The sequence below is a fragment of the Odocoileus virginianus genome, chromosome 25, assembly GCF_023699985.2.
Source record: "Odocoileus virginianus isolate 20LAN1187 ecotype Illinois chromosome 25, Ovbor_1.2, whole genome shotgun sequence".
NCBI lineage: Eukaryota > Metazoa > Chordata > Mammalia > Artiodactyla > Cervidae > Odocoileus > Odocoileus virginianus.
The window spans coordinates 29,180,714-29,205,064 of NC_069698.1; the positions used below are offsets into that span (position 1 = coordinate 29,180,714).

Sequence of the window (24,351 nt, forward strand, 5' to 3'; positions counted from 1 at the left end):
TGCCCTCTGAACAGTAACAGCTATGAAGTGGCTAGATACTAAGTACTATACATACAAGTACAAACTCACTACTTCTTCCCAAAACTAAGATGTGAAATAAAGAATTTGACCTTGCCCAAAGAGAACTGAAACATCTGCCCTGAACTCCTAAGAGGTAATCTCTAAGCTCTAGAATGTCCCATCTGATAAAATGTCTTTGTTTACCTGGAGGCTGGAGGCTCTTCCAGAAAGTCTAACAATATGACCTATGATGGGGACTTGGAGTCATACTATATCAGATCCACCTTCAGGAAGGGTCAGAAATTGGGTCAGCCATGCAGACAGTCAACCACATCTGGGAGACAGACCCCCAATAAAGACTTTGAAACTCAAGGCTCGTGTGAACGTCCCTGGTTGACAATACTTCACCCATATTGGCACTCGGGGTTGCTAGGACATTATGCTTTCCAGGACTAAACTGGGAAAGGACCAAAAGGACCAACCCAACTTTGGAATTTCCTAGCTTTCTCCCACATGCATTTCTTCTCTTGGCTGATTTTAATTTATATCTTTTCATTATAATAAACTATAACTTTGAAAATTATAGTTTTCAGTGAGTTCTGTGGCTCCTGCTAGTGAATTCTTAAAGCTGGGGATAATCTTGGGGACTCTCCAAACTTGTAAATAATGTCAGAAGTGAGGGTGGTCTTGGAGGGACCCTCTCTCTCAGTTTGTGGATAAGTCAGTTATTATGAATTATCATTGTCATTTACAAATGGAGGACTGAAGCACAGAAGTGTTAGGCAACTTGCCTATTGTCACACAGCTAGTAAGGAGTGGCCATGATCCAACCTTGGCTGACCCTAGTCAAATGCCAGACCAAGCAATCAGAATATCTAGGGGTGGGGAATATATATCCAGGTTTTCCAGATGATTCCAAAATGCAGGCAGAGTTGACAATCCCTGAGCTAGAATCTGTGCTTTAAATGATTAAGCTTCAGGGTTTCATTTAATTAACTTGAAGGAAATTCTTTGGCTCTTAAAACAGCTGGCTTCAGCTTTAACAGTGTTTTATAAAGCAGGCTGATGAAAAATAATACTTTTTAAGAGCAAATTGTCTTTGACCTTTGAAAAATATCTGGTGATTGAGAAAATGTTCAAGAACCTCTGGTTCTAAGAACTTATGCTTGTAATAAGCTTTAAGTGATATTTCAGGTTTTAGTATCTCTTTGTATATTTAGTTATATATTTAGAAATAAATAGTTAACACTGAGAATAAGATTTATCTCATTATTATCTTATCTCAGTAACTAAACTTATTGAAAAAGAAGCTAATGGTATTTTGTAAAAATTTAACTTCAAACACAGGACATAAATCAGTGAGTCTGCACATAATCAGAGGTATGTCACTGAGATAATCAGATGTCACTGAGATTTCATTTTCAAGAGTCAAACTCATATGTTACTATTTGGGAAAAGGGAGAGTAAATAAGAAAAAATAATTGTACAAAATTGTGAGAGTCGATCTCACTATTCTTGTATTTTCATAGGATACCTAAGTAGACAGTCATCTATATCTTATGAAAGTTTACGAATCTATTAGGAAAACAGGGAATTTGTATTTGTAAGGTATTATTACTCTAAGGGCTTCCTAGGTGGTGCAAGTGATAAAGAATCTGCCTGCCAATGCAGGAGATAGAAGAGACACGGGTTCCATCTCTGGGTTGGGAAGATCTTCTGGAGTAGGAAAAGGCAACCCACTCCACTCTTGTCTGGAAAATTCCATGGACAGAAGAGCCCGGTGGGCTACAGTCTATGGGGCCGCAAAGAGTCGGACATGACTGAATAACTGAACAGATACACACAGTGTATTCTAAGGGCTTTCTAGGGATGCATTTACTGTACTAATACTGTTGCTTTTTTCTGTCTCACTTAATTCAACCCAGAAAAGGTCTTTTAATAACTGACACTGACCATATGTGATTTGCAGAAGCTTACGTTTACATATTCACAACCACATACAGAATTAATCATAGGCACTTTGAAGACTCTAAAAAGAGTCCTTCATTATGATGCTGGAAGTGAGTTCAAGAAGAAGCTAATTGAAGCTAACTGTACATTAGAAAAGACCCTGGCGTAGCCAAAAGCACTTGAGCCTGAAATTCAGCAGATCCTGAATTTTTGTTCCAGTTCACTCTAATCAGTCGTGTGACTTTGGTCAAATTATTTAACATTTATTCAGTCAATTTCCTTATTGAGATGATTATGGAGTTATACCAAAGCATTTCTAACTCCAGCTGCAGATTTCAATGAGACTCTCTAGTGAATGTAATGTTCAAGAACTTTTCCCCTACCTGGGTGCTGAAAGCATGGGTCCCCTGAACTAATAAGGACAATTACCATGTTTGCTTTGCTATATCGAACTGATAGGCCCTTGTCAACTCATCCAGGTGAGCTTGCAGCATGGGCTGCATCTCTTCCCGTGGGGAGGGAGTCAGAGTTGCCGTGGACTGCTGTCCAAAGGAAATAGCAGGAGAAGAAGCCACGCCTCGGACAGGAGGTGTTGGGACACGATCATCATCTTCTTCCAGTTCATCTTCCATACCCTGGTGTAAATAAGTTTGAACTGGTAATGGTGGGCACCAGCTATCACTGTCGTAGCTGAAATTAAATGAAGAAAACAAAATGCATTTATACATAGGCATACACACAGTTATACACTGGGAATGAGTGGCAACCATAGGAACATCTAAGATGTTCTCTCAGTTTACTTCTGCCTGATTTCTAGTTGTTGGCACTATTATAGCAAATCACCTATAGTAAATCATTAGACATTATCTTAATTTCTAATCATAAGTACATCTGTTATCTCAAAATCTCAATTTATTCTTAAAAGGTCGTATTAGCTAATTGTTACCGCACAGTTACAAAAGGCAATAATTTCCCAACAAAGGTATTCACATGGAAAAAAACCAAATTGCGGGCAACTAATGAACTCAGTGCTTGGAGATTTAACTACTTTCTTCTCTTGTTCATCCTGCTGCACCAAAAGCATATGCCAATATTTATCTAAGAAGTTTGATAATTTTATTTACTCTTAGTCTAGGTCCATGCTAACCTTCCATTCCATGTGACATGTCAATCATTAAGACTTTGTGCTACAAAATGCATTCAATAACCTTTCAACTACCCTAATTTTCTTAATTTTTTCATTACAAGCTGATGTTGTGTATCTCAATATCTAAAATCTATAAAACAGAAGTTGAAATCTAATCCTATAAAATATATACTAAAAAGAAAAATAACAATTTTTAAGTACACTGTGTTTCAGGGATTCTGACTGGGGAAAATGGAAAATCAACCCAAAATGTTTTAATTGTTACACAAAATCAGTACCATTTTTGTTTACACCTTACCCATAGTGCTATTATTTTCATAAATCAGATAGATCTCAATGTACTTTAAAAAGAAGACTCAAAGATAAAATAAGAAATCTTATTTTATACTTATATCTAATAAAAATAATATTAGATGTAACTGTTCTGTAAAGTCAACCTCTAAAATATCTCCCAAGTCTATATTCTACACTTCACCTCTAGTCCTGTGATCATAAATCAGTCTCCTTCTGATGTGAACCAGTCCATTAGATTTCCTAGTTCCTGGGGTGTCACCTTCATCCCTTCTATTCTATCTTCCATGTATGTAATTGGATTATATTTCTAAAATCTTCATTCACATCACACCTATGCTTAAATTATTCAGTGATATTGCTAATGTAACAAAAGTTCAAACTCATTAGTGGGGATTAAAAGACACTTCCCCATCTCATGAGCCTATTATTTTAGGTTAATTTCCCATTATTTTCCAACACCAGCCTAGTCGATAATTTTTTCAAATCTCTGGGTCTGCATATGACTATTCTCAAATCATCTGACTGTGAGCACCTGCTTCTCCTTCAAGGTTCAGTTCAAATGTCTTTAGTTCTGTGAGCCTTCTCTGTCCCCACCATAGGAACTGATTACAACTTGATAATACATATACTGTGCAATCTCCATATCATACTGAAACTATTTGTTTCATGTCTCTTTTCCCCCACTATTCTGTGAGATCCTAACTCAAGAACATCGCAATTCTCAACTTTGCATTTCCAGCACCTACTACTGTATCCAGCATATACAAGATTATCTACATTAAAAAAATAAAAAAGTGGAATTAATATTACAAATGTATATATCTAGTCTTGAAAGCCCTTACAAACCAGTAACTTGTAAATGTCCAGATGATTTCTGAAGAGCTTTAGTGTCTTTCTACTTATCCTGTTTGAAAATGTATTTTTCAAGAAACTATACATGGATGCTTTATTTATAATTGCTGAAAACCTGGAAGCAACAGAGATTTCTAGCAATAGGTGAAGAATACATAACTCATGGCATATCCAGATAGTGGAATATTATTCAGTGCTAAAAAGAAATGTACTATCAAGCCATGCACAGTAAGACATAGAAGAAACTTAAATGCATATTATCAAGTGAAAGAAGTAAATCTGAAAAGACTATATACTTTATGATTCCAACTATATGATATTTTAGAAAAAGCAAAACTATGAAGACAGTGAAAAGATCAGTGGTTGCCAGAGGTCAAGGGGAGGCAGGGATGAACAAATTGGGCACAGAGGATTTTTACAACAGTGAATCTATGCTGCACGATTATGCAATGGTGGTATACGTGCTGTTATACCTTCATCCAACTGTTCTTTGTACATCTGCACACAGAATGTACAACACCAAGAGTGAACTGTAATGTAAACCATGACTGTTGGGTGACAGTTATATGGAAATATAGTTTTATCAGTTTACCAAATGTACCACTTTGGAAGGAGATGTTGATACTGGCAAAGGCTGTGAATGTATGGGGACACAGGGGATTGGAAAATTACGTATTTTTTTGCTCAGTTTTGCTGCTAAACTAAAACAGATCTAAACAATAAAGTCTATGTAAAACTCCTGAATTTATCATCCTTTTGTTTGACCATCATCTGTCAGGTAACTGGATCTTTTTATAGAGCATACAATCTAGTGGGGCAGGCTGATAAGAAGCAAATGATCAAAAATACCAAGTATTAAAGGAATAGATCAGGGAGGTTGAAACCACTATGGGGGTTGGGCAGGGCTATGCTGACCATCAGAAATGGAGATATTCTAAGCAGCACATGAGTGGGCCCAGAGGAAGGGAAAATATAAAGTATTCAAAGAACTCAGTTTTCGAACTGGTAAGGATTGGCAAGTAAAGAAGGTTGGTTACAGATGGGGTGGGTTGTGCTAGATCACAGAGTGCTTCATCAGTCCTGAGAAAGAGTTTGGAATTTTGCCTATGGGTGATGGACCATCACTGATAGGTTTTATACAGAGTGTGAAGACATTTTGACTGTTCAGTTTTCATCTCTTGTTGAGGGTACCTAAATAACCTCCTACCTCAATGAGTTGTAAACTGAAGACATTGTTTCAGAAGCCCTAAACAGTGTGATTGGAATATCTCTTCTGAAATGTCTTTTACATTTTAGTATCAGGCACACTTTAACATGTTACAAATAATAATTTTTGTATATTAGAAAATATCATTGGTTATATTCCTATTCTCATTTCTTTGATTATAAAAGTAGCAATATGACTTGAAAAAATAAATTGCTCTAAAGTGATGGCATTTTAGAAAAATGTTTTATATACTGGAGATCACAGATTTCACTCAAAGAAGAGAATCTGTGGTGTAAAAGTTTCACAACCTTCTATCCCAGTACCCTGCTTTTTTAACTTATATGTGGAGCACATCATGTGAAATGCTGGGCTGGATGAAGCACAAGCTGGAAACAAGATTGCTGGGAGAAATATCAATAACCTCAGAGATGCAGATGACCCCACACTTATGGCAGAAAGTGAAGAAGAACTAACAAGAGCCTCTTGATGAAAGTCAAAGAGGAGAGTGAAAAAGTTGCCTTAAAGCTCAACATTCAGAAACTAAGATGAGGACATCTGGTCCCATTGCTGCTGCTGCTGCTAAGTCGCTTCAGTCGTGTCCGACTCTGTGCGATCCCGTAGAGGGCAACGCACCAGGCTCCCCCGTCCCTGGGATTCTCCAGGCAAGAACACTGGAGTGGGTTACCATTTCCTCCTCCAATGCATGAAAGTGAAAAGTAAAGGTGAAGTCGCTCAGTCGTGTCCGACTCTTTGCGACCCCATGGACTGTGGCCTACCATGCTCCTCCATCCACGGGATTTTCCAGGCAAGAGTACTGGAGTGGGGTGCCATTGCCTTCTCCCCGGTCCCATTACTTCATGGCAAATAGATTGGGAAACAATGGAAACACAAAACCACCGCAGATGGTGACTGCAGCCATGAAATTAAAAGATGCTTACTCCCTGGAAGAAAAGCTATGACCAATCTAGACAGCATATTAGAAAGCAGAGATATTACGTTGCCAACAAAGATCCATCTAGTCAAAGTTATGGTTTTTCCAGTACTCATGTATGGATGTGAGAGTTGGACTATAAAGAAAGCTGAGTGCTGAAGAATTGATGCTTTCTAACTGTGGTGTTGGAGAAGACTCTTGAGATTCCCTTGGACTGCAAGGAGATCCAACCAGTCTATCCTAAAGGAAATCAGTCCTGAGTATTCATTGGAAGGACTGATGCTAAAGCTGAAACTCCAATACTTTGGCCACCTGATATGAAGAACTGACTTATTGGAAAATACCCTGATGCTGGGAAAGATTGCAGGCAGGAGGAGAAGGGGATGACAGAGGATGAGATGGTTCGATGGCATCACCAGTGTGATGGACATAAGTTTGATTAGGCTCTGAGAGTTGGTGATGGACAGACAGGGAAGTCTGGCATGCTGCAGTCCATGGGGTCGCAAAGAGTTGGACAGGACTGAGTGACTGAACTGAACTGAACTGAAGTGTCATATTATTAATTCAAACAAATACACATATAAGAAACCTAATTTTTTAAAAACTGCCCATTTTCAGTAGGGAATGTGCATCCTGTTATATTTCATCAATAGTTATTAAATTTATTTCACAAATCTTGTTACAAAATAGTACAATTTCATTCTATAAACGAGTACATGCACTTTCCTTGTTTACATAGGCTATTGCCAGGAATGTCATACATGTGAGCAAAGAACATTTATATATTCAGTCTTTCAAATGGAAGCAGTCAAGTATCTCCTAAAATTTCCCTTCTTCATAAGCAGTAAGCCATCCTTCCAATAACTTAAAGGGAACACATATATGCAGTGAACATACATACAGAATATATGAGAAGGAATAAGTGTGTGTGTATATATACACGTATATATGTGTATAAAATGTGTTCAGATAGCACAGGAAAAATTGCAATTAGTTCTATTCCACTCATTTTTTATTATTCAAATACCATCAAGCAAAGGAGAGCCTAACCATATAAACGTGATTTTTAACATTATACAATTATATTGCATAATGCACTAAATGACTAAAAAATATTCTAATTGCTATTCTATTTAACTTGAATGAGCATTTATCATCAATTGTCCCAAGTCTTTTCCACAAGATATTCTAATAATAGAACAGGAGTGAGCAAATTCTGTCCCTCTGTGGAACATAAGCAAAACTAAGAAAAAAGCATGGATTCATCTCGGTTGTTTGTGCAAGAAGTGGAAAATAGAGGGGAATGGAGAATACAAGAAAGTCTAGGTGAAAAACATGAGAGAACGGATGAAAGAAATTTGGGACTCGGTGCAAATCATACAACGGGGAGAACTGGGTATCACCTCTGAGGTATTTGTGTGTTAATTCATTCCAGAACAACAGATACTGAGGTTTCCTGTGGTTTCTGAAGAAGGGCAAGAAAGTAACAGATGACTCTATGAATGTTTATGAAAACCAAACATTGTTAGCTCTGTTTTTAGAGTTTCTTTCACATTCATAGATGTGTATCTTACTTGAGTGATGGAAATTCAACTTTTTCTTGCAATAACATAAAAAGACTGTGCAAATGATTCTAACGCCAATCCAAAGGTCTTTTGGCCAACCTTTCCTAGATAAGCTTTTGTTCTTTGACTTACTGTCAGTGAAATATGAGGCATCATATTATCTGTCTTGTCTGGTGAATAATGAGCAGGATGACAACAAATCAATGTTGCATGTGAACTAACTTGTGAAAAGGCCAGATACAAACACCAAATTACTAATAAAAATACAATAAAGTTCACCACCTAGAAAAGCCTGCCAATTTCTGATTGCTGTAGCAAAACAAAGCATCAGTTTTCTACTGAATTACTATAGAATTCTCCCTACTGCCCCATGGTTGCATTAAAATACATTATATTTATAGCTAAGAATAATTACATTTTGGTACATTTTGCCTAGCTGAGAGAGGCATATCGATGAGAGAGAACATTTACCACTGTTGATATAGTATTGAATTAACCAATTATTTTCTATTTGGGCAGTGACTTGATAACTTTTGATACTTAATATTGTGGAGGGAAAATGGCTCAAGAAAGGCTTAGAAAGAAAACTGATGCTATCTAGATTTCCCTGGTGGCGCGGTGGATAAGAAACCACCTGCTAGGGCAGGGGACATAGGTTAGATCCCTGGTCCTGGAAGATTCCACCCACAGGCCACAGAGCAACTCAGGCCATGTGCCAGCCACAACTACTGAGCCTGCGCTCTGGGTTTAAGTAGTGGCAACTACTGAAGCCCATGCACTTGCAGACACGTTCCCCAAAAAGAGAAGCCACCTCTCGGAGAAGCGTGTGCATTGCCACAAAGAGTAGCCCCCACTTGCTGCAACTAGAGAAAGTCTGTGCAAAGCAAACAAGACCTAGCACAGCAAAAAAGAGAGAAAGAGAGGAAGAAAGTTGATGATATCTAAGTTCTTAGAAACAAAATTAAACACTGTAATAAAGCAAGAGACAATCTTCTCAAGATTGTGATTACCCTGGGCTAGATATATTTCCAAAATGTATCCTTCTTTCTCCATCCTTCTGCCATTGCCTTATTTCCTTACCATTTTCATGGTATTTTCTATTCTGCTACAATATCCCCTACATTCTCTACCTGCCTTGGCCTCATGTCCTCCAATCCACCTTCTATATCCAAAGATCAGGATTCCTGTAAGACACACAAGACTTCACAACTGGCCTCACGTCACTTTCTCAGATTATCGTCTACCCTGTGCATTGGTTTCAAACTCAACAAACCTCATACAAGAGCTACCAACTGCAGAAAGACATAGACAAGCAATTAGAATGCAATGTGAAGAGGATTACAATAGAGAAGCCTACTTAATAATGCAAAATAAAGGAAAGGGAGGTAACCTTAACTAGAATAGGATTGGATTGCAAAGGAGTAGTTGGAGAAATACTAAAGGAAAACTAATGGGACTATTCCATTTTTCCCCTTCATCTTTTATTTCTACTTTTTGCCTTTGGCTAGGGAACTTTCTCTTTACCTGCACAGAAAATGCTGACATTAGTAACATTTTGTTGTAGCCATTGGTTAGCAATCAATTCTGATGTGGAGACTACTTTATGTTAGGGACTTTTTTGTTGTTCATTTGCTAAGTCATGTCCAACTCTTTTGCGATCCCATGGACTGTACATTGCCAAATTCTTCTGTCTATGGGATTCTCTGCAAGAATATTGGAATGGGTTGCCATTTCCTTCTCCAGGGGGTCTTCCCACACCTGGGGTTGAACCTGAGTCTCCTTCTTGGCAGGCAGATTCTTTACCACTGAGCCGCCAGTGAAGCGCTCATGTTAGGGACTTCTCACTGTCTTTATCCTTTCTGCCTCTGGCTAACAGCCTGGCATCCAACAGCCACCCAACTCTGGGTACTACTATTTGTGAATAAGTGATTCAAGATTCATCTCGAAACTCAGCTTCCATAGGCTTGCCCCAGCCTTCTTTGGCATACATGATTATCCCTTCCTGTATGCAAGTTATTATTTTGCACATGTGCTTAGCTAGGGCTTCCCATACAAAACTGTGTGTGTATGATTTTTGGTTTCCACCTCCCCCTACTTGAGTTTCCTGAATCAGGGATCAGATCCTCCTTATTAATTGTGTTTATGTTTCTTTTCTTTCCTATTCCTTCTTGTTTTTAATTTTTAAATTGGTAGAAAACTGTGCTACAATTTTGTGTTGGTTTTTGCCATACAACAATGTGAATCAGTCATAATTATATATGACCCTGTTAGGTCATCACAGAATGCCAGGCTGGGCTCCCTGTGTTATTTAGCAACTTTCATTAACTATTTCACACATGATAGTGTATACATGTCAGGGCTACTTTCTCAATTCGTCCTACCCTCATCTTCCCCTACTGTGTCCACAAGTGGATTCTCCACTGGGCTCTTAAGTACCATTTTTCTAGATTTCATACATATGCGTTAATATACTATATCTGTTCTTCTCTTTCTGACTTACTTCACTTTGTATAAGAGGCTTTAGGTTCATCCACCTCACTACAAGTGTCTTTGTTCCTTTCATCTCTTCTGTTTTCCATCCTGGCACTGGGCTTAATAGTTCTTATATATTTGAAAAAAAAATGTGTGTTGAGTAAGTTCTCTATTATGATATATTAAAACAATAAAACAAAATCTACATAGCAACATAGGAAGTACAATTGCTGAATCCTTGATTGTCAGACATAAAAATGATTAAAAACAGAAAGGTGACTTCTAAAGCTTTTGTTGTTTGTATTTCAAGAAAACTTTAAATATGCATAAGTCAAATCAAGACATATAAAAATTTCCATAAAAGCTCTCCTGTAAATTATTCAATGTTAATATCATGAATAACAGAGTATAAATATAGAAAATATTCAAAAATATTTTTTCAGTATTATAAGATTTTCACATCAGAAAATACAAAACTGTAAATAATATAACAATACATGGACAAAGTCACTCAAATATACTAATTAAGATACCAAATTACTTACAAGTTTTATGTTATCTGAGTTCAAGACTTTATAAATGTTTAACAGCATTACTTTTCTCTCCTCAGTTTATAAGTTCAATTTTATTATTTTATAACTATAGCCTTTAAAATGCATATTTATAAGCCCTGTAAATAATATTTTCTTGTGAAATGCACACCTCTGTTCCCTGCTCTCCTGCCCAGGAATTGTGTGACACTAACATAATTTGTTATTGATATATGTTACATAAAATCATGTATAAAGTTTTATTCTTAAAATAGTCAGAGAAAAGGGTATGCTTTTAACTTCCTATTTCAGAAGTGAACTTTTAAAAACAAGTACAATAAAAATGATATGCTCTTATACGGGAACTGTAATCTCAGGGAAGCAAATGAAGCCTTTTGGAGGGAAAGAGAGATACAGAGAAAAAATATGGAGGTATGATTATGTAAGGGCTTCCCTGGTGGCTCAGTGGTAAAGAATCCATCTGCCGATGCAGGAATGCAGGTTGCATCCCTGAGTCAGAAGATCCCTTGGAGAAGGAAATGTCAACGTACTCCAGGACTCTTGTCTGGGAAGTCCCATGGACAGAGAAGCCTAGTGGGCTACAGTCCACGGGGGCCGCAAAACACAGTTGGACACGATTTAGACTCTAAACAACAACAACAAAGCTTAGGTATATATATATATATGCATGTCCATCTATCTGTGTATACAATGTATATATATATATATATATATATATATATATATAATGTAACTGAAAAAGGCTAAGGCTAATGGAATTTTTTTAGGAAGCAAATGTGATAGAGAAATTTCTAGTTAGGAAAATTAATCTGGAAACCTCAAAGACAACAGTAGTATAAAAAGAAAAGGAGATGGAGAAAAAATTACAAGCATGTGCACAAGATCTTTAAGTAAAACAAGATAAGAAATAAAACTATTGTTTAAATAAACAGATATTTTAATGTCTAAGTACGTCTAAATAAAGGAACACTTAAAAAAAACTGCCTCTATTCTATACTTTTAAGTTTCAGTCAAAAGCAATGGTGATCTAGGAACTGCAAGGAAGACAGAGCACTTAGAATTAGTAAGGAGTATCAACACTTTTCTACCTTAAAATCAATTAACACTTCAACAGAGGAAAACAAACTAATGCTTGTGAGATGTTTGGGAACGAATAAGGAAACTGGTCCCATTTAAAGACCCTTAAAGTAAATTTTCTATTATAAAAAAGGTTTGTTACAGAGTGTGCATTGACTTGAGCCTCTCTTATTGTTCTGACCCCTAAATTCCCATCAAAGCTGATGATTAAAGTTCTACACACTGGCTAGATCCCTACAATTATCCCATTGTGATGGAGCTCAACAGTGGGCACCCTGCTATGGCCAGACATCAAGTCATTAGAGAAATGCGAGGGATGATGAAGAAGGTTATTTTAATTTCCTTTTCAGCCCTTCTATGGAGTGCCTCTTTAGTTCACAGAGCTCTGGGTTACTTGCTTTCAAACTAACAAGCAATATTATAAATGGAGGCTGCATTATCATGATTGCAGACAATCTAAGGCACTTGATGGCCAAGGATTCGAGGTCCTCAATATGTGCCGTGTTGTATTTATCAGCTAAAAATATATAGATGCAGCAAACAATAGAAGGGGAGGGGGACAAGGAAAGGCTGGCAAGGGGGCAGGGAAAACAGTAAGAGAACACAGCATCAAGACACAAATGCATAAAAGAGACAGCAGTATAGCCCTGGTCATTTTGTTGGTAGATGAAACATTTTTACCCATTTTCTTGCTGTTCCACTGTATAGTGTTCCAGCTCTGTACCCGGAAGAGGCTGGACTGGGGGAGGAGGTAGTGGAACATTGGCCCAGGTCGATCCATTGTTTTTCTGTGGTTTAGAAGAGTTTTTATTTTTCTTCTTTTTTCCACCTTTCCCACCTGAAAGTAATAATATATTTATTCAGACACACCGCATATCAGAAGAAATGGAGTACATCAGATGGGAAGATGTATTTCTGTTTTCAAAACACCAGAATCAGTATGTTACAGTTGTTAAAAGCTATAAACAATGAAATGATATGATCAGGAAAACATTTTTATAAATCACTCAAAATGATATTGTTTCTTTCACAATGCATTAGTTGCAGAGCTGAATACACAAAAACATGGTTGCAGTGGCAAAAGCACATTTATTGATTTATTCACATTTGCTGCCTCCACGTTTTCATTGTTAGACGAAATAATGGGCCATAACAAATTCTTTAAAATGTCAGATTTTAGTGCATTTATAATGCTCTTTTGCATAATCTGTCTTAGTGGAAAAATGCAGTGTCTAAGGATACAGGCTAAACTTTTCCATTAGAATTTACTCAATTTAATTAATCCAGGAGAGTAACAGTTTTCTCTCAAAAGTAACTTATAAAAATCAATCAACTACAATCTGGAGGATACTTGTAAATCTTTCACAAGGATATGTTTTATAGAATTTTTAACTAATGAATGGCACAATTATTTTTTGCATATAGTGAGTGGTTCCCAGATGTCTAACATATCTTAAAATACCAAGTATGGAGAAAAGTAATGGAAATATAGTAATCAATTTCAGTAGTATTATAATACAAATGAATTCATGCACAAAATATGAGCAGAAAGTAACTTGGCAGCATATGAGCCATATCTGGGATTACCAGAGCTTAATGAATTATAAAAATAAAGGTTTTCATTTGTTCAATGAAGTACTTTTTACTGCTCCAAATTAAGTACATCAAGTTTCTTCCTAAATGGACCACAGCTGGATGCAGAAATGTGTACTGCTTGAGCAAAAGATACTTTAGGGGAACGTAGGTAACTTCTGTCATTCCTATGGCAGTCAATGGCTATATTTAAAAAAAAAATGGTATTGACCCCTTGAACTATATCTTTCTGGAACAAACAGTTATGAGTATAAAATATTCATAGCAGGACTATCTAACAATAGAGATATCACTAGAAATTTGCCTCAACTCCTTTCTTCTATCAATTAACCGGCATCAGCCAATTCAGAAAATTATGAAATTTAACAATAACTTTGAGTGCCAGAAAGTGATGAAACTGTAAACTAGATATATACCCTATTGCTAAATATGAAATTGTGTCTGTTTTCTAGGCCATGCGTACATATATACACAGAGAAAAGAGCATCCCTGAAAACTAAGTGCTTTCACCCTTCCTTTCACTTTTTATCTTTGGCAGAAAAAGTATTAAGAGAAAGGAGAGCAGGTAACTTCTAGTTCGAGGAGAAGAGTTGAATCTCTGGGCTTGAAACTAGTTTCTCATTTACTTGATAGTTACTCAATAGATATCACCTCAATTTCCATACATGTAAAAAAGATATCAAGTTACTACTTGTTTGGGTTATTTTGATTATTATAAGAGGTAACACACATAAAGGCTTCACAATGTACAGAACGTTCAATAAACGGCAGTCATCACCCCTCTCTTCCATCTCCTTCACCTCAGCACAAACTCAAGTCTGCTGTTTACAAAGCTATTCCACACCCAACTCCTCCAGCCCCATTGAGGATTCCAGAAATAGTCTGATGCTTAGGATAAAAATAATCAACCTGATTGATTAAAGTTTGTAGTTTTTGTGTTTAAGGTAGGTGAGTCTTAACCCTTTGTTTCCTTGTTATGTGGTGGGAAACCCACCAAAGTCATAAACAAAGATTGTATCTTGCTTGGTATTTTTAGAACTATGTCTCACTACTTAGAAGAACAGGATGGGCATGTGTTCTTCGTAGTTTTTCCGTTGTACCTCTTATTCCTTATATATTTACATGTGGACCTTTTTTTTTCCACTTTTTATAGCACTTTTAGAACTGTTATATGATCTCCACCAGACCTGAGTGACACAAATAGGGAAGTTTTTACATCTCCATTTTATAGATGGGAAAATAGAGGTTCTTTCTACATTTGTGTATATTCATAGTAAGAGCAAATAATTTAGAATGCAGCAGCTTTAGTGGACATTACAATTTCTGCAGCTCTGAACTCAGCTTTGTTGAAATTCTTCTCCAAGGTCAAGAAAGCCATTACCACATCTTACTGACAACTGACTTAAAAATGTGCTGGGGAAGCAGAGCTGATTCACAAAGGGAATTTGTGAGGCTCTCCATCCATTGTCCACTTTCTCCTCTGTGGGGGAAATTTCTGCTTTCTCACTGTGGGTACTTTTAGTAAGACTATCGATCAGCATGCTTTGTCTTCTCTAGAAAGAGGTAAGAGGTGGGCGCCGACCATAATAGTGCCATATGATACAAGCTAAGGAAATTAAATTCTCTGAGATCCATATCTTGAGCTAAGTGAACCCAGTTTGTTGCTGTTACTTGCAACTTAAGATCCTCAAGCATTTTAAGGTTTTGAGAACTGTCTGCATTATGTATTTAGTCATCACATATTTTGATGACTGGCAGACATATTTGATCCATTTCTCTTCAAGTGAAAATGTAAAGATTTGAATTTACATTTATTTATGTGGAACAAGTGATTTCTATGTAAAGAAAATTGTGAAAACAGCTCATTTTCAAATTAAATTTAGTCTTTTAAAAATGCTAGTATATAAAAATATTTAGTTATTACTACTGATGCTTGCAGAAGGAAATGGCAACCCACTCCAGTAATCTTGCCTGGAGACTCCCAGGGACCGAGGAGCCTGGCAGGCTACAGTCCATGGGGTTGCAAGAGTCGGACACGACTGAGTGACGAGGCACATATGCATTACTGCTGCTGCTGCTGCTAGTCGCTTCAGACTCTGCGACCCCGTGGACTGTAGCCTGTCAGGCTCCTCAGTCCCTGGGAGTCTCCAGGCAAGAATACTGGAGTGGGTGGCCATTTCCTCCTCCAGTGGAATCTTCCTGACCCAGGGATCGAACCTGTGTTTCCTGCAGCTCCCACACTGCAGACATCTTCTTTACTGCTGAGCCACCGGGAAGCCCTATTACTATTGATATTGTGCTGTATATTTGTGCATATGTATAAAATTATGATTACAGAGATTATTTTGAAAAGAATCTGAGTTTTATAGTTTTAATGGTTGGTCTTTTGAAGAGGAGTGCTAAGAAATTATATATTGAATAAACCATTATATGAATGCTTCAAAGGGTGAGAAATTCACTCAGTTCAGGAATATCCAATTTTGTTTATTACTATGATAATTTTAAACTGGTTTCATTAACACTGTGCACAAATTAAGAAAATCTTATGATTCAATATCCATAGGGCAGTTAGATCTTAAATGTATGCTTTAGAATACATATCAATGATTCTAAGAATAAAAAGAACTCTAATGTTAAATTCAATTTGACAAAACTAAGAAGAGAACAATCACGTCAGTCTTGTCTCTTAAAGAAAGCTTTCTATCACCAATTTAAGTAATTTTGTATTCAAATGTAGATGAAGTAGTTAATATAAATCATAGATATATATATAAATGTCACTCAAGAGATTAATGGATTCAAAAATGTAGTAAGTACTATTGTGAATCATGTTCTGCTTAGAATTACTCAAAAGGTAACTTTTAAGACTCAATGGTAATCAACATATAAGAATATTTAATGATGGTTTCACAAAAGGTCTTTTACAATCCATGACTTATAGTATATAGACTTCTAAAATATATATATTGATTGAGACTTGGCATATTTCTAATGATATAAGTCTAGAATAAATTAATTTTTAAATTATTCAATACAATTATAGGACTCATCATAAATAAATGACAGTACAAATGACATTTAAGGTTATTTTAAAAAAATTCTTTTATATTATCAGGTCGTTTAAATTTGTAACAGATGCTTAAAATTTTCTGGATTCTATAATATATCCAATTCTACCAATAGGTAAGGAGAGCAAATGGCTCATTTTGGAGAAAAGAGAGAACATTAACATGTTCAGGCTGAAAGGGTTCTATCTCTATGGAAAGATCACTTAACTAACTAAGTAGCTAATGTTACCCTATGATGTAAAAGAGTTAACTATTTATGGTCTGGATACCTCATAACCTATGACATATCTCAATACACTATAATCTTTCACTCAGTAACTGAGGTTAAAAAACTTCATAAAAACAAATAGACTATCAATAGTATGAAAAAACAAGAAAATAAAGTCATGGATCAATTAGAAATAAGCAAAGAAAGTCATCAGTCATACACAATGTACAAATCAGAATGTCTACAAGGATCTCCTCATTTTAGAGATGAGGATCCTTGGGCCTAGAGATCACTGATATTCATTATGATAGGTACATATTTCTTTCCAGTAAAATGTGTTTTCCCTACATGTGCTATTTAATACCTGCATTATGGATTGTTAGTTCAGCTAATGTATCTTGAATATATATTAAAATTTACAGCATAAAAATTCCCAATATAAAAGACTGGGGTTTTTTAAGAAATTAAATGTAAAGAATTGTGTCCCATATTAACATTCCTGTTTAGCATGGTATCAGGATCTTACTCTAAATAATATCATCAATAGATAACACAATATCTTGGAAAACTTGTCCAAAAATAGGAAGCCACATCACCAGACTCTTAGTATTATGAACAATTTCCAAAATCATTTGCATTTTAGTTGAATATGGTGTCCATGTGATGGAGCTGATTTTCCTATGTGATCATTTTATTGCAAAGTTCGCTTGACTCTTAAGTAGGGTTCAAAGCAGATCAAACTCATCTGTTCCTTAATAATCAGTATTTAGTAAAATGGCACTATCTTTCAGTAAATACAACCTTGTACAATTCATACATAAAGGCTGATGGTGAATTTTACCCTCCTCCACCCCCAAAACTTGATTTCATTAGGATAAACTCCTACTGTCATTTGAGAGATAAATGTCTGGCAGTGAGTTGTGAGCCAGTACTTCTTCATGAGTGTTAGGAACACAGGTCATATGCTGGTGACAAACAAATATTTCTCCTTACTGTGATGAGACCAACCTGAGAGACTGCCACTCCTCTCTGAGCTGTTGTGAGAGCTGGTGGTGCTGAAATCCTGTGACTGGTTGTGTGGCATTCTATTAGACAATCCCTCAGCCAATCGGTAGTCAGGGATGTAAAGTAAGGCTAAGGGTTAAAGGGCAGAGGTCATAGTGGCATCATGTGATTAGTTCACAGCACAAGCCCATGCAGAACATGCAGTTAGCAATTCAGAAGCAGATGTCGTAGGACAGTGGAGGAATGTTTTGTCTATCCTGCCTAATGGAGGTCGAGATGGATTACTGATCACTATTGAAAAAAGAGCTAAAAGGATGAAACCAATTGGTGTTGTGTGGTGATAGCAACAGTGGTGGTGGTGGCGGGGACTGTGCAAGGTGCTGAATACATGCCAGTGTATCTTTATAGTTTAGGTAGTGAACCTGGTGATGAATTACTAAACCGAACAACAAATACTACTTTCTATCTCATGCAAAAATGATATGAAAATAACTCTTCTGGAAGCAAGAACTGGACTTACCGTTGTTACCTTTGTTCTGATCGGGTAGAGAATAACCAAAGCCCATCAGGTCTGTTTTTTGCTGAATTGAGCTTTTCCACTGTGGATCAGGCAGATCGACAGCCAATTCATGTATGCTATTGGAATGCAATATCTGTGTCGTGGCATATGGGGTAGCCTGTGTTATTTGGCTGGAACTATTGTAAGTGGTTTTGGTCGTGAAGTCAATGCTGCTATAAATGGCTCCATCTGAGAGCATTGTTGCCGTTTTATCCCCTTGGCCTGGAACTGGTGGCAGCACATCTGTGGTGAACATAGGGAAATGAAACAATTTAATGATGCACAGGAAGCCCAAAACTATCAGGACTGAAGATGAAAAATAAATGTGTCATGCCGCACGTTTGCATTTCAGCTGAGATGGGCTTCATGAGCCAATGAAGGGTAGATGATGTACAACCATCGCCAAGCTATCAGCCTTGGTGACAGGCAGGCCCACCGCGCGTCCTTCACGTCTCACTGCTTACCCCACCCCATCCCCCATTTTCTTCAACCATGAATGAGAAATTTGGTGTATTTCACTACTGAAAAAATGCTTTCAGTGGTTCATTCTGGTTTAGAATCCATGAAATTGTTAGCTCTTTACAGAAGCAACGGCAAAAGTGAATCTACAAATCATGGATGAAAAGCATCTTTTTCCACTTTATCCCAAGAGAAATGGAAAATAACTGCTAAAATAGATGCAAAAGTTTCCAAAATTATACTCTCCAAACTATGAGGCGCTTTTTACTGAAGTTTCTACTTGCTGTTTATCTGAGTTGATTTCACAGCTCCAGAAATGGAGTGTAACTGATGGTAGCAATTTTTTTTTCTTGGATAACAAAGGAAGATTTTCATGAATAAGTCATTTTCACAATACAGCAGGATTTAACTACAGAAAAAGCAATCCGGGTGATCATAGAGTTTAATTTATGCTACCAAATCTTAGAAGTGCAGAATTATAGTTTCAAGTTGTAATACAGCAAGACTAAAATTAAACTTCAGGAAAAACACTGAATATCAATCAGTCCATTTATCACTTTGGTGTGCTAAATTATCTTTACATGATGTTTTTAAATTCAGAACTGCTACCTCTCTCCTGAGCACTTATTTTCCTTCTCAGAATAAAGACACTAGAATCTAAAAAAAACAAAAACAAAAAAAACCTACTAATACTATTTTTAATCATGTAGAGTTAAAAGCAAATATATATTATGCTACTTAATAATATATGTTCTGAAAGTCACATTTCACAGGACATGAGTTCATCAACCCTCTTGATTTCATTATGGAAAATTTTCAACTAGTTATAGTACTATAATAATAAACCAAATGATCTCAGTAACAAAACCAGCTTATCATCACAAGGAGAAAACTGAAGTAGTCAAAATATCCTAAATCATTTAGATTCTATGATATCTAACAGTACTTGAAATAAGGATTCTTGTAAAAATATTAATTTTGCTTTTGCATCTTACAAAAGCTAAAAATGATCTTTAGCAACAGCAGTAAGACATTTAAAACACATTTTATACACTATAATCACACACTGTAGGTTCTTTCTGAAGGTTTTGAAGTCTGAAATTCCAACCTGTTTTATAATTAAGTATATATGTACTTTTTAAATAACTGTTTTAAATAGTTAAACATATTCACATTTATAATATTTCATCAAGTTGTATAAGTAAGTACACTGTTTTCAGATTCAGAATTTTACAGCTACTTTCTAGCCCTTCTTGTTTTTAGCTGTAAGCTGATTAGAAAATTTGATGACAAAGAAATATGCTTCATTGTAAAGCATCAGGTCAGTATCATTTTTATTCTCTGAGATGCTTGATATTTAACAACATATCAAAATTGTGAAAGTAGCTCCTTCACTCTAGGGAAGCTTTTTGAGTTTTGCTTCTGCTGCCTCTACCATGTCTTTCACTGGTGAACTGGACAGATACCCTTCTTCAACACTGACCCCAACTTCCCAGCATCTTGAATATGAGGTTCTTCAAAGCTTTGGATTTAGATCGTGAGCTACCGCAAGTGTTTTAAATGGCTGTGTGTTCACATGTTTTAAAATGGAAAAAATATAGTATGAAAATCTAATCCTTCATACGCTATGCCAACTAAAGCTATGTGGTTCTAGAAATAGAATCTCTCTCAGCTGGATGAAATTAGTCTTCAATTCTAAGTGCTTCTATATTGATTTGGGGGCTGCATATTTCCTTCAAATGTTATTTGCTCACTCTTACATTTTCAAAAAGTAAATTGAATTATGACCCAACATTAAAATACTAGAGGCTTATACGTGACTATTTGCATGTGGGGAATTATCCTATAACATCAGATGATTTGGAACTCTGGGCCAGTCTTCCCCCCAGGATCCTGGACTCGAATAGATGCTGCCATCTTTAGACAGGACTTTTTATTTTACATTCTACACAGTCCACTTCTACCCCTTCTTGATACCTTAGGTTCTCTGACTGGCATTTGTTAACATTTGTGTCTGAAACTTATGAATTATAGAAACCCTTCTCTCTAGTCATAACTACTCATGATTTAATTCTTCAGTTTTTCAGCAGCCTAGTTACACATGCATTTATTTCTCATTGCCTGGAATAATTACTTCCATGAATGACTGTCTCCTTCACTGTATCTTAAGTTACTTGAGGACAGAGTACCTGGGATTTATGTCTGTATTTCCATAATTCCTCATCTAGTGTTTTGCAAAGAGTAAGTACTTACTGAATAATTAAAGGGCATTTTAATAGTTTGTATTGTCAAAATGAATACATGTGATTATTAGGACTTGGTTATTCAAAATAGTATTTACATTTAAACATGTATTAGTAAACATTCTTAAAGGAAAAAAATGTCAGCATCCATGGTTATTCCTCTAAGTGTACGTGGTAATACAATTACACATGTGAATCCTACCTTAAGAATTGTAGAGAAGTGTAAATAAAAGAACACAGTCTTTAAAATCTGTTAGATCTGGATTCTACAGATATATCTCAAGTTATTCACCTTGATAAACCTTAGTTTCTTGACCTCTAAGTTAGAATTATGATTATCTATGTCTTATACTTATTACATTTGTTGTGAAAAGGAAATGGAATTTGCAAAATGTCCTGTCTTTTTAGTAAATGCTTAAAATGCTTATCACACTGGAAAGAGATACAGTTAACTCTGCAAAAACTTTGTCACGGCCTTGAGAGTGACCTGTGAAATATTTTCATGTCATGAAAATGAAGTGGAAATGGAAAAAAAAAAAGAAAACCTTGAAAATCTTCAGAAGTATCCTTTGCCTAAATTAGATAAGAGACATTTTAGAATGTTAATGTAATCTGCTAGAAACTGAAAAAAAAAACAAAACACTTTCTCCACCTTTGTACATTTATTTCTTGATATAAAGATAGAATGGTGTGTTATTCCAATGCAAATACAAGAAAAAAAAGGCAGCTACTCCTTGATTGATAAAAGCTTTAAGAACAGAATTTCACAATCAGTGGGTAGGGCAGGGAGGAATGTTTTGATCTCCTGATAAGACTATGCTTGGGCATAGAACTATCCAAGATAAAGTGACACCTATAATTGCAGGGCTCAGAATTCTGACACCAAGGGGAGGCAGCCACTTTCAGAGTCTGGGCAACTGAAAATCTAAATCGGGTGGACTGAATTACAGAGGGTAAGTAAGATGCTGAGTAGTCATACAACTTACGGGAGGGAGGCCCCCTTTTTCAGTTGGTGCTGACACAATGCAGAGTTGTGCAATAATTAGTCACTTTATTATTTAAAATACCGTTTTAAATATGTTTAAACATGCATTGGTCTTACGTTCATAAAGAGAAAAGGCCAATATCCATGACTGTATTCTAAGTCAATATGTTTACACACTCATACATGTGAAATCCACCACTGAGGTTTACAGTAAACCCAGAATACTTAGCATAGTCCTGGGTCTCCTACATTAGTTCTTCCTAGAAGCATATATATATAACCCTTCAGAGGATTCACACAAATTTCTTAGATTACAGCACTATTCTCCTAATTAATCACCCAAATTTTTCAACCTATCTCCATCCTCCACCCAGCAGCTAGCTGGATGATTTAAAACAGCACTCACATTCTAAGATTCTGATCATTCTCTAACAAAGTTTAAAGTAAATCCATGGCTGATTCATGTCAATGTATGACAAAACCCACTACAATATTGTAAAGTAATTAGCCTCCAACTAGTAAAAATAAATGAGAAAAAAAAAAAGAAAACAATTGCCCTTAACCAAGTGAAAAAAAATAAAGACTTTGTGTGGCTTAGAAGGCCCTCTGTTACCTGTCCTTCCATATTTCTTAGCATTCTTTTGCCTTGCAATCGATACCCAAGTCATTAGGAAATTCACTCATTTCTTAAATAGGTGAATGTTTCCCTTACTTTCTGAACCTTAAGACACAGTAAATTTCTTCTCTACATACTTTTGACTCCCCACTCTTCCTTCATATATCAGCCTAAATAATACTTTACTCATAGCACCTTCCTGCTCCCAGGAGACAGCTCTTCCATGTGGGGTACTGGCAAGGTACCAGTCCATTTGCTATCTGCACAATCCTACGCCAATGGAAAGCTCATGTATCAGCTGAACCAAACACTGGGGCCTGAGACTTCTCCAGTCCCATCTTTCTCTAAACCCACTCTTCTCCTAATGATTGGATGAAAAGGTGGAGAGGGGAAGGTGGTGATTTTCATAGTAAGTCCAATTCTGTTTTCTTTATAAAGACCTATGGAGAGGACCCTAGTACCGAATTTTGAAGACCTCAGCATGTCAGCTACTTAGACTATTTTTGTCTTTTATTTGGGGTACAAATTATCAATTGTAGAATTACAGAAAAGCTGTCAACATGTTGTTATATTTATTTAAGTGTCTACCTCTTATGTGATATTTTTACTGTCTGCCAGGGAGCCAGGCACACAGGACACACTCAATAAATATATACTGAATGATAATCAGAGAAGTAAAATGACTAGTTCTAAACCATAAGCCCTGTTTGGCTGCATAATTCCTGATTTAGTAATCATGTACTGTGCTTAGTCATGTCCCACTCTTTGCAACCCCATGGACTATAACCCACCAGGCTTCTCTGTCTATGAAGTTCTCCAGGCAAGAATAATGGAGTGGGTTGCCATTTCCTTCTCCAGGGGATCTTCCCAACCCAAGGACTGAACCCGAGTCTCTTGCATCTCCTGCATTGGCAGGCAGATTCTTTACCACTGTGCTACCTGGGAAACCCTTAATCATGTACTAATAGTATGAAGAACAAAAGGCTTACCTTCTTGGTTACTAATAACATCCTTAAAAGCTCAGTTTTACTCAAGGTAATAGATACCACAGCTTTATAATGAAATATTTAGCAAATGTACAGTACTATGAATACATGTCCTTCACTAAATTCACTTATGGAAGAAAATACATTTTGGTATGCCTTTTTCAAAACATCCAGGAAAGCCAAGAAAACAAATCACAAATGAGAGAATTTTGAAAAACACAACTTACCCCCACGCCCAAAGTTTGCAATCTCATTTGGGCCACTATTGCTATTGTTTACTGGCAAGCTGGTGGCTGGCCATGAGTCAGCAAGCCATGGATAACTGGGATCACCAGCATTTAGAAGACCTGGGCGGCTAAAACAGGAAAACATGGAAATCAGTCCGTGGAACTCCATGAGCGATGTGCACATCTGTCTCATGAACTACAGTGGATTAAAGAATTTAAGATTTTAATTCACTTTCAAATTAAAATCTGGAGGCTCTCAAGAATTTAGGAACTTTGGCAATTCACTGAGGCTCTGTATAGATCATCCCTGTCAATGGAAGCAGAAGAGTCCTGCCTGGGATTCTGCTGACATCCAA

General features: G+C 36.5%; 1 protein-coding gene across 16 annotated transcripts in view; it reads right to left on the reverse strand.

The window, feature by feature from the left end:
- The window catches only part of ROBO2 (roundabout guidance receptor 2), a 1,429,762-nt gene that overhangs the window by 29,243 nt on the left and 1,376,168 nt on the right, over positions 1 to 24,351 (reverse strand). For 10 of the 16 annotated variants that reach the window (XM_070455070.1, XM_070455067.1, XM_070455068.1 and 7 more), the window contains 5 exons: positions 23,996 to 24,123; positions 18,441 to 18,722; positions 17,924 to 18,049; positions 12,728 to 12,884; positions 2,380 to 2,640 (listed from right to left, as the gene is read on the reverse strand). In XM_070455070.1, coding sequence (XP_070311171.1) covers positions 2,380 to 2,640; positions 12,728 to 12,884; positions 17,924 to 18,049; positions 18,441 to 18,722; positions 23,996 to 24,123 — 954 coding nt within the window. The remainder of the gene's footprint in view (positions 1 to 2,379; positions 2,641 to 12,727; positions 12,885 to 17,923; positions 18,050 to 18,440; positions 18,723 to 23,995; positions 24,124 to 24,351) is intronic. The other 6 variants (XM_070455077.1, XM_070455071.1, XM_070455075.1 and 3 more) reach the window with 1 other exon arrangement.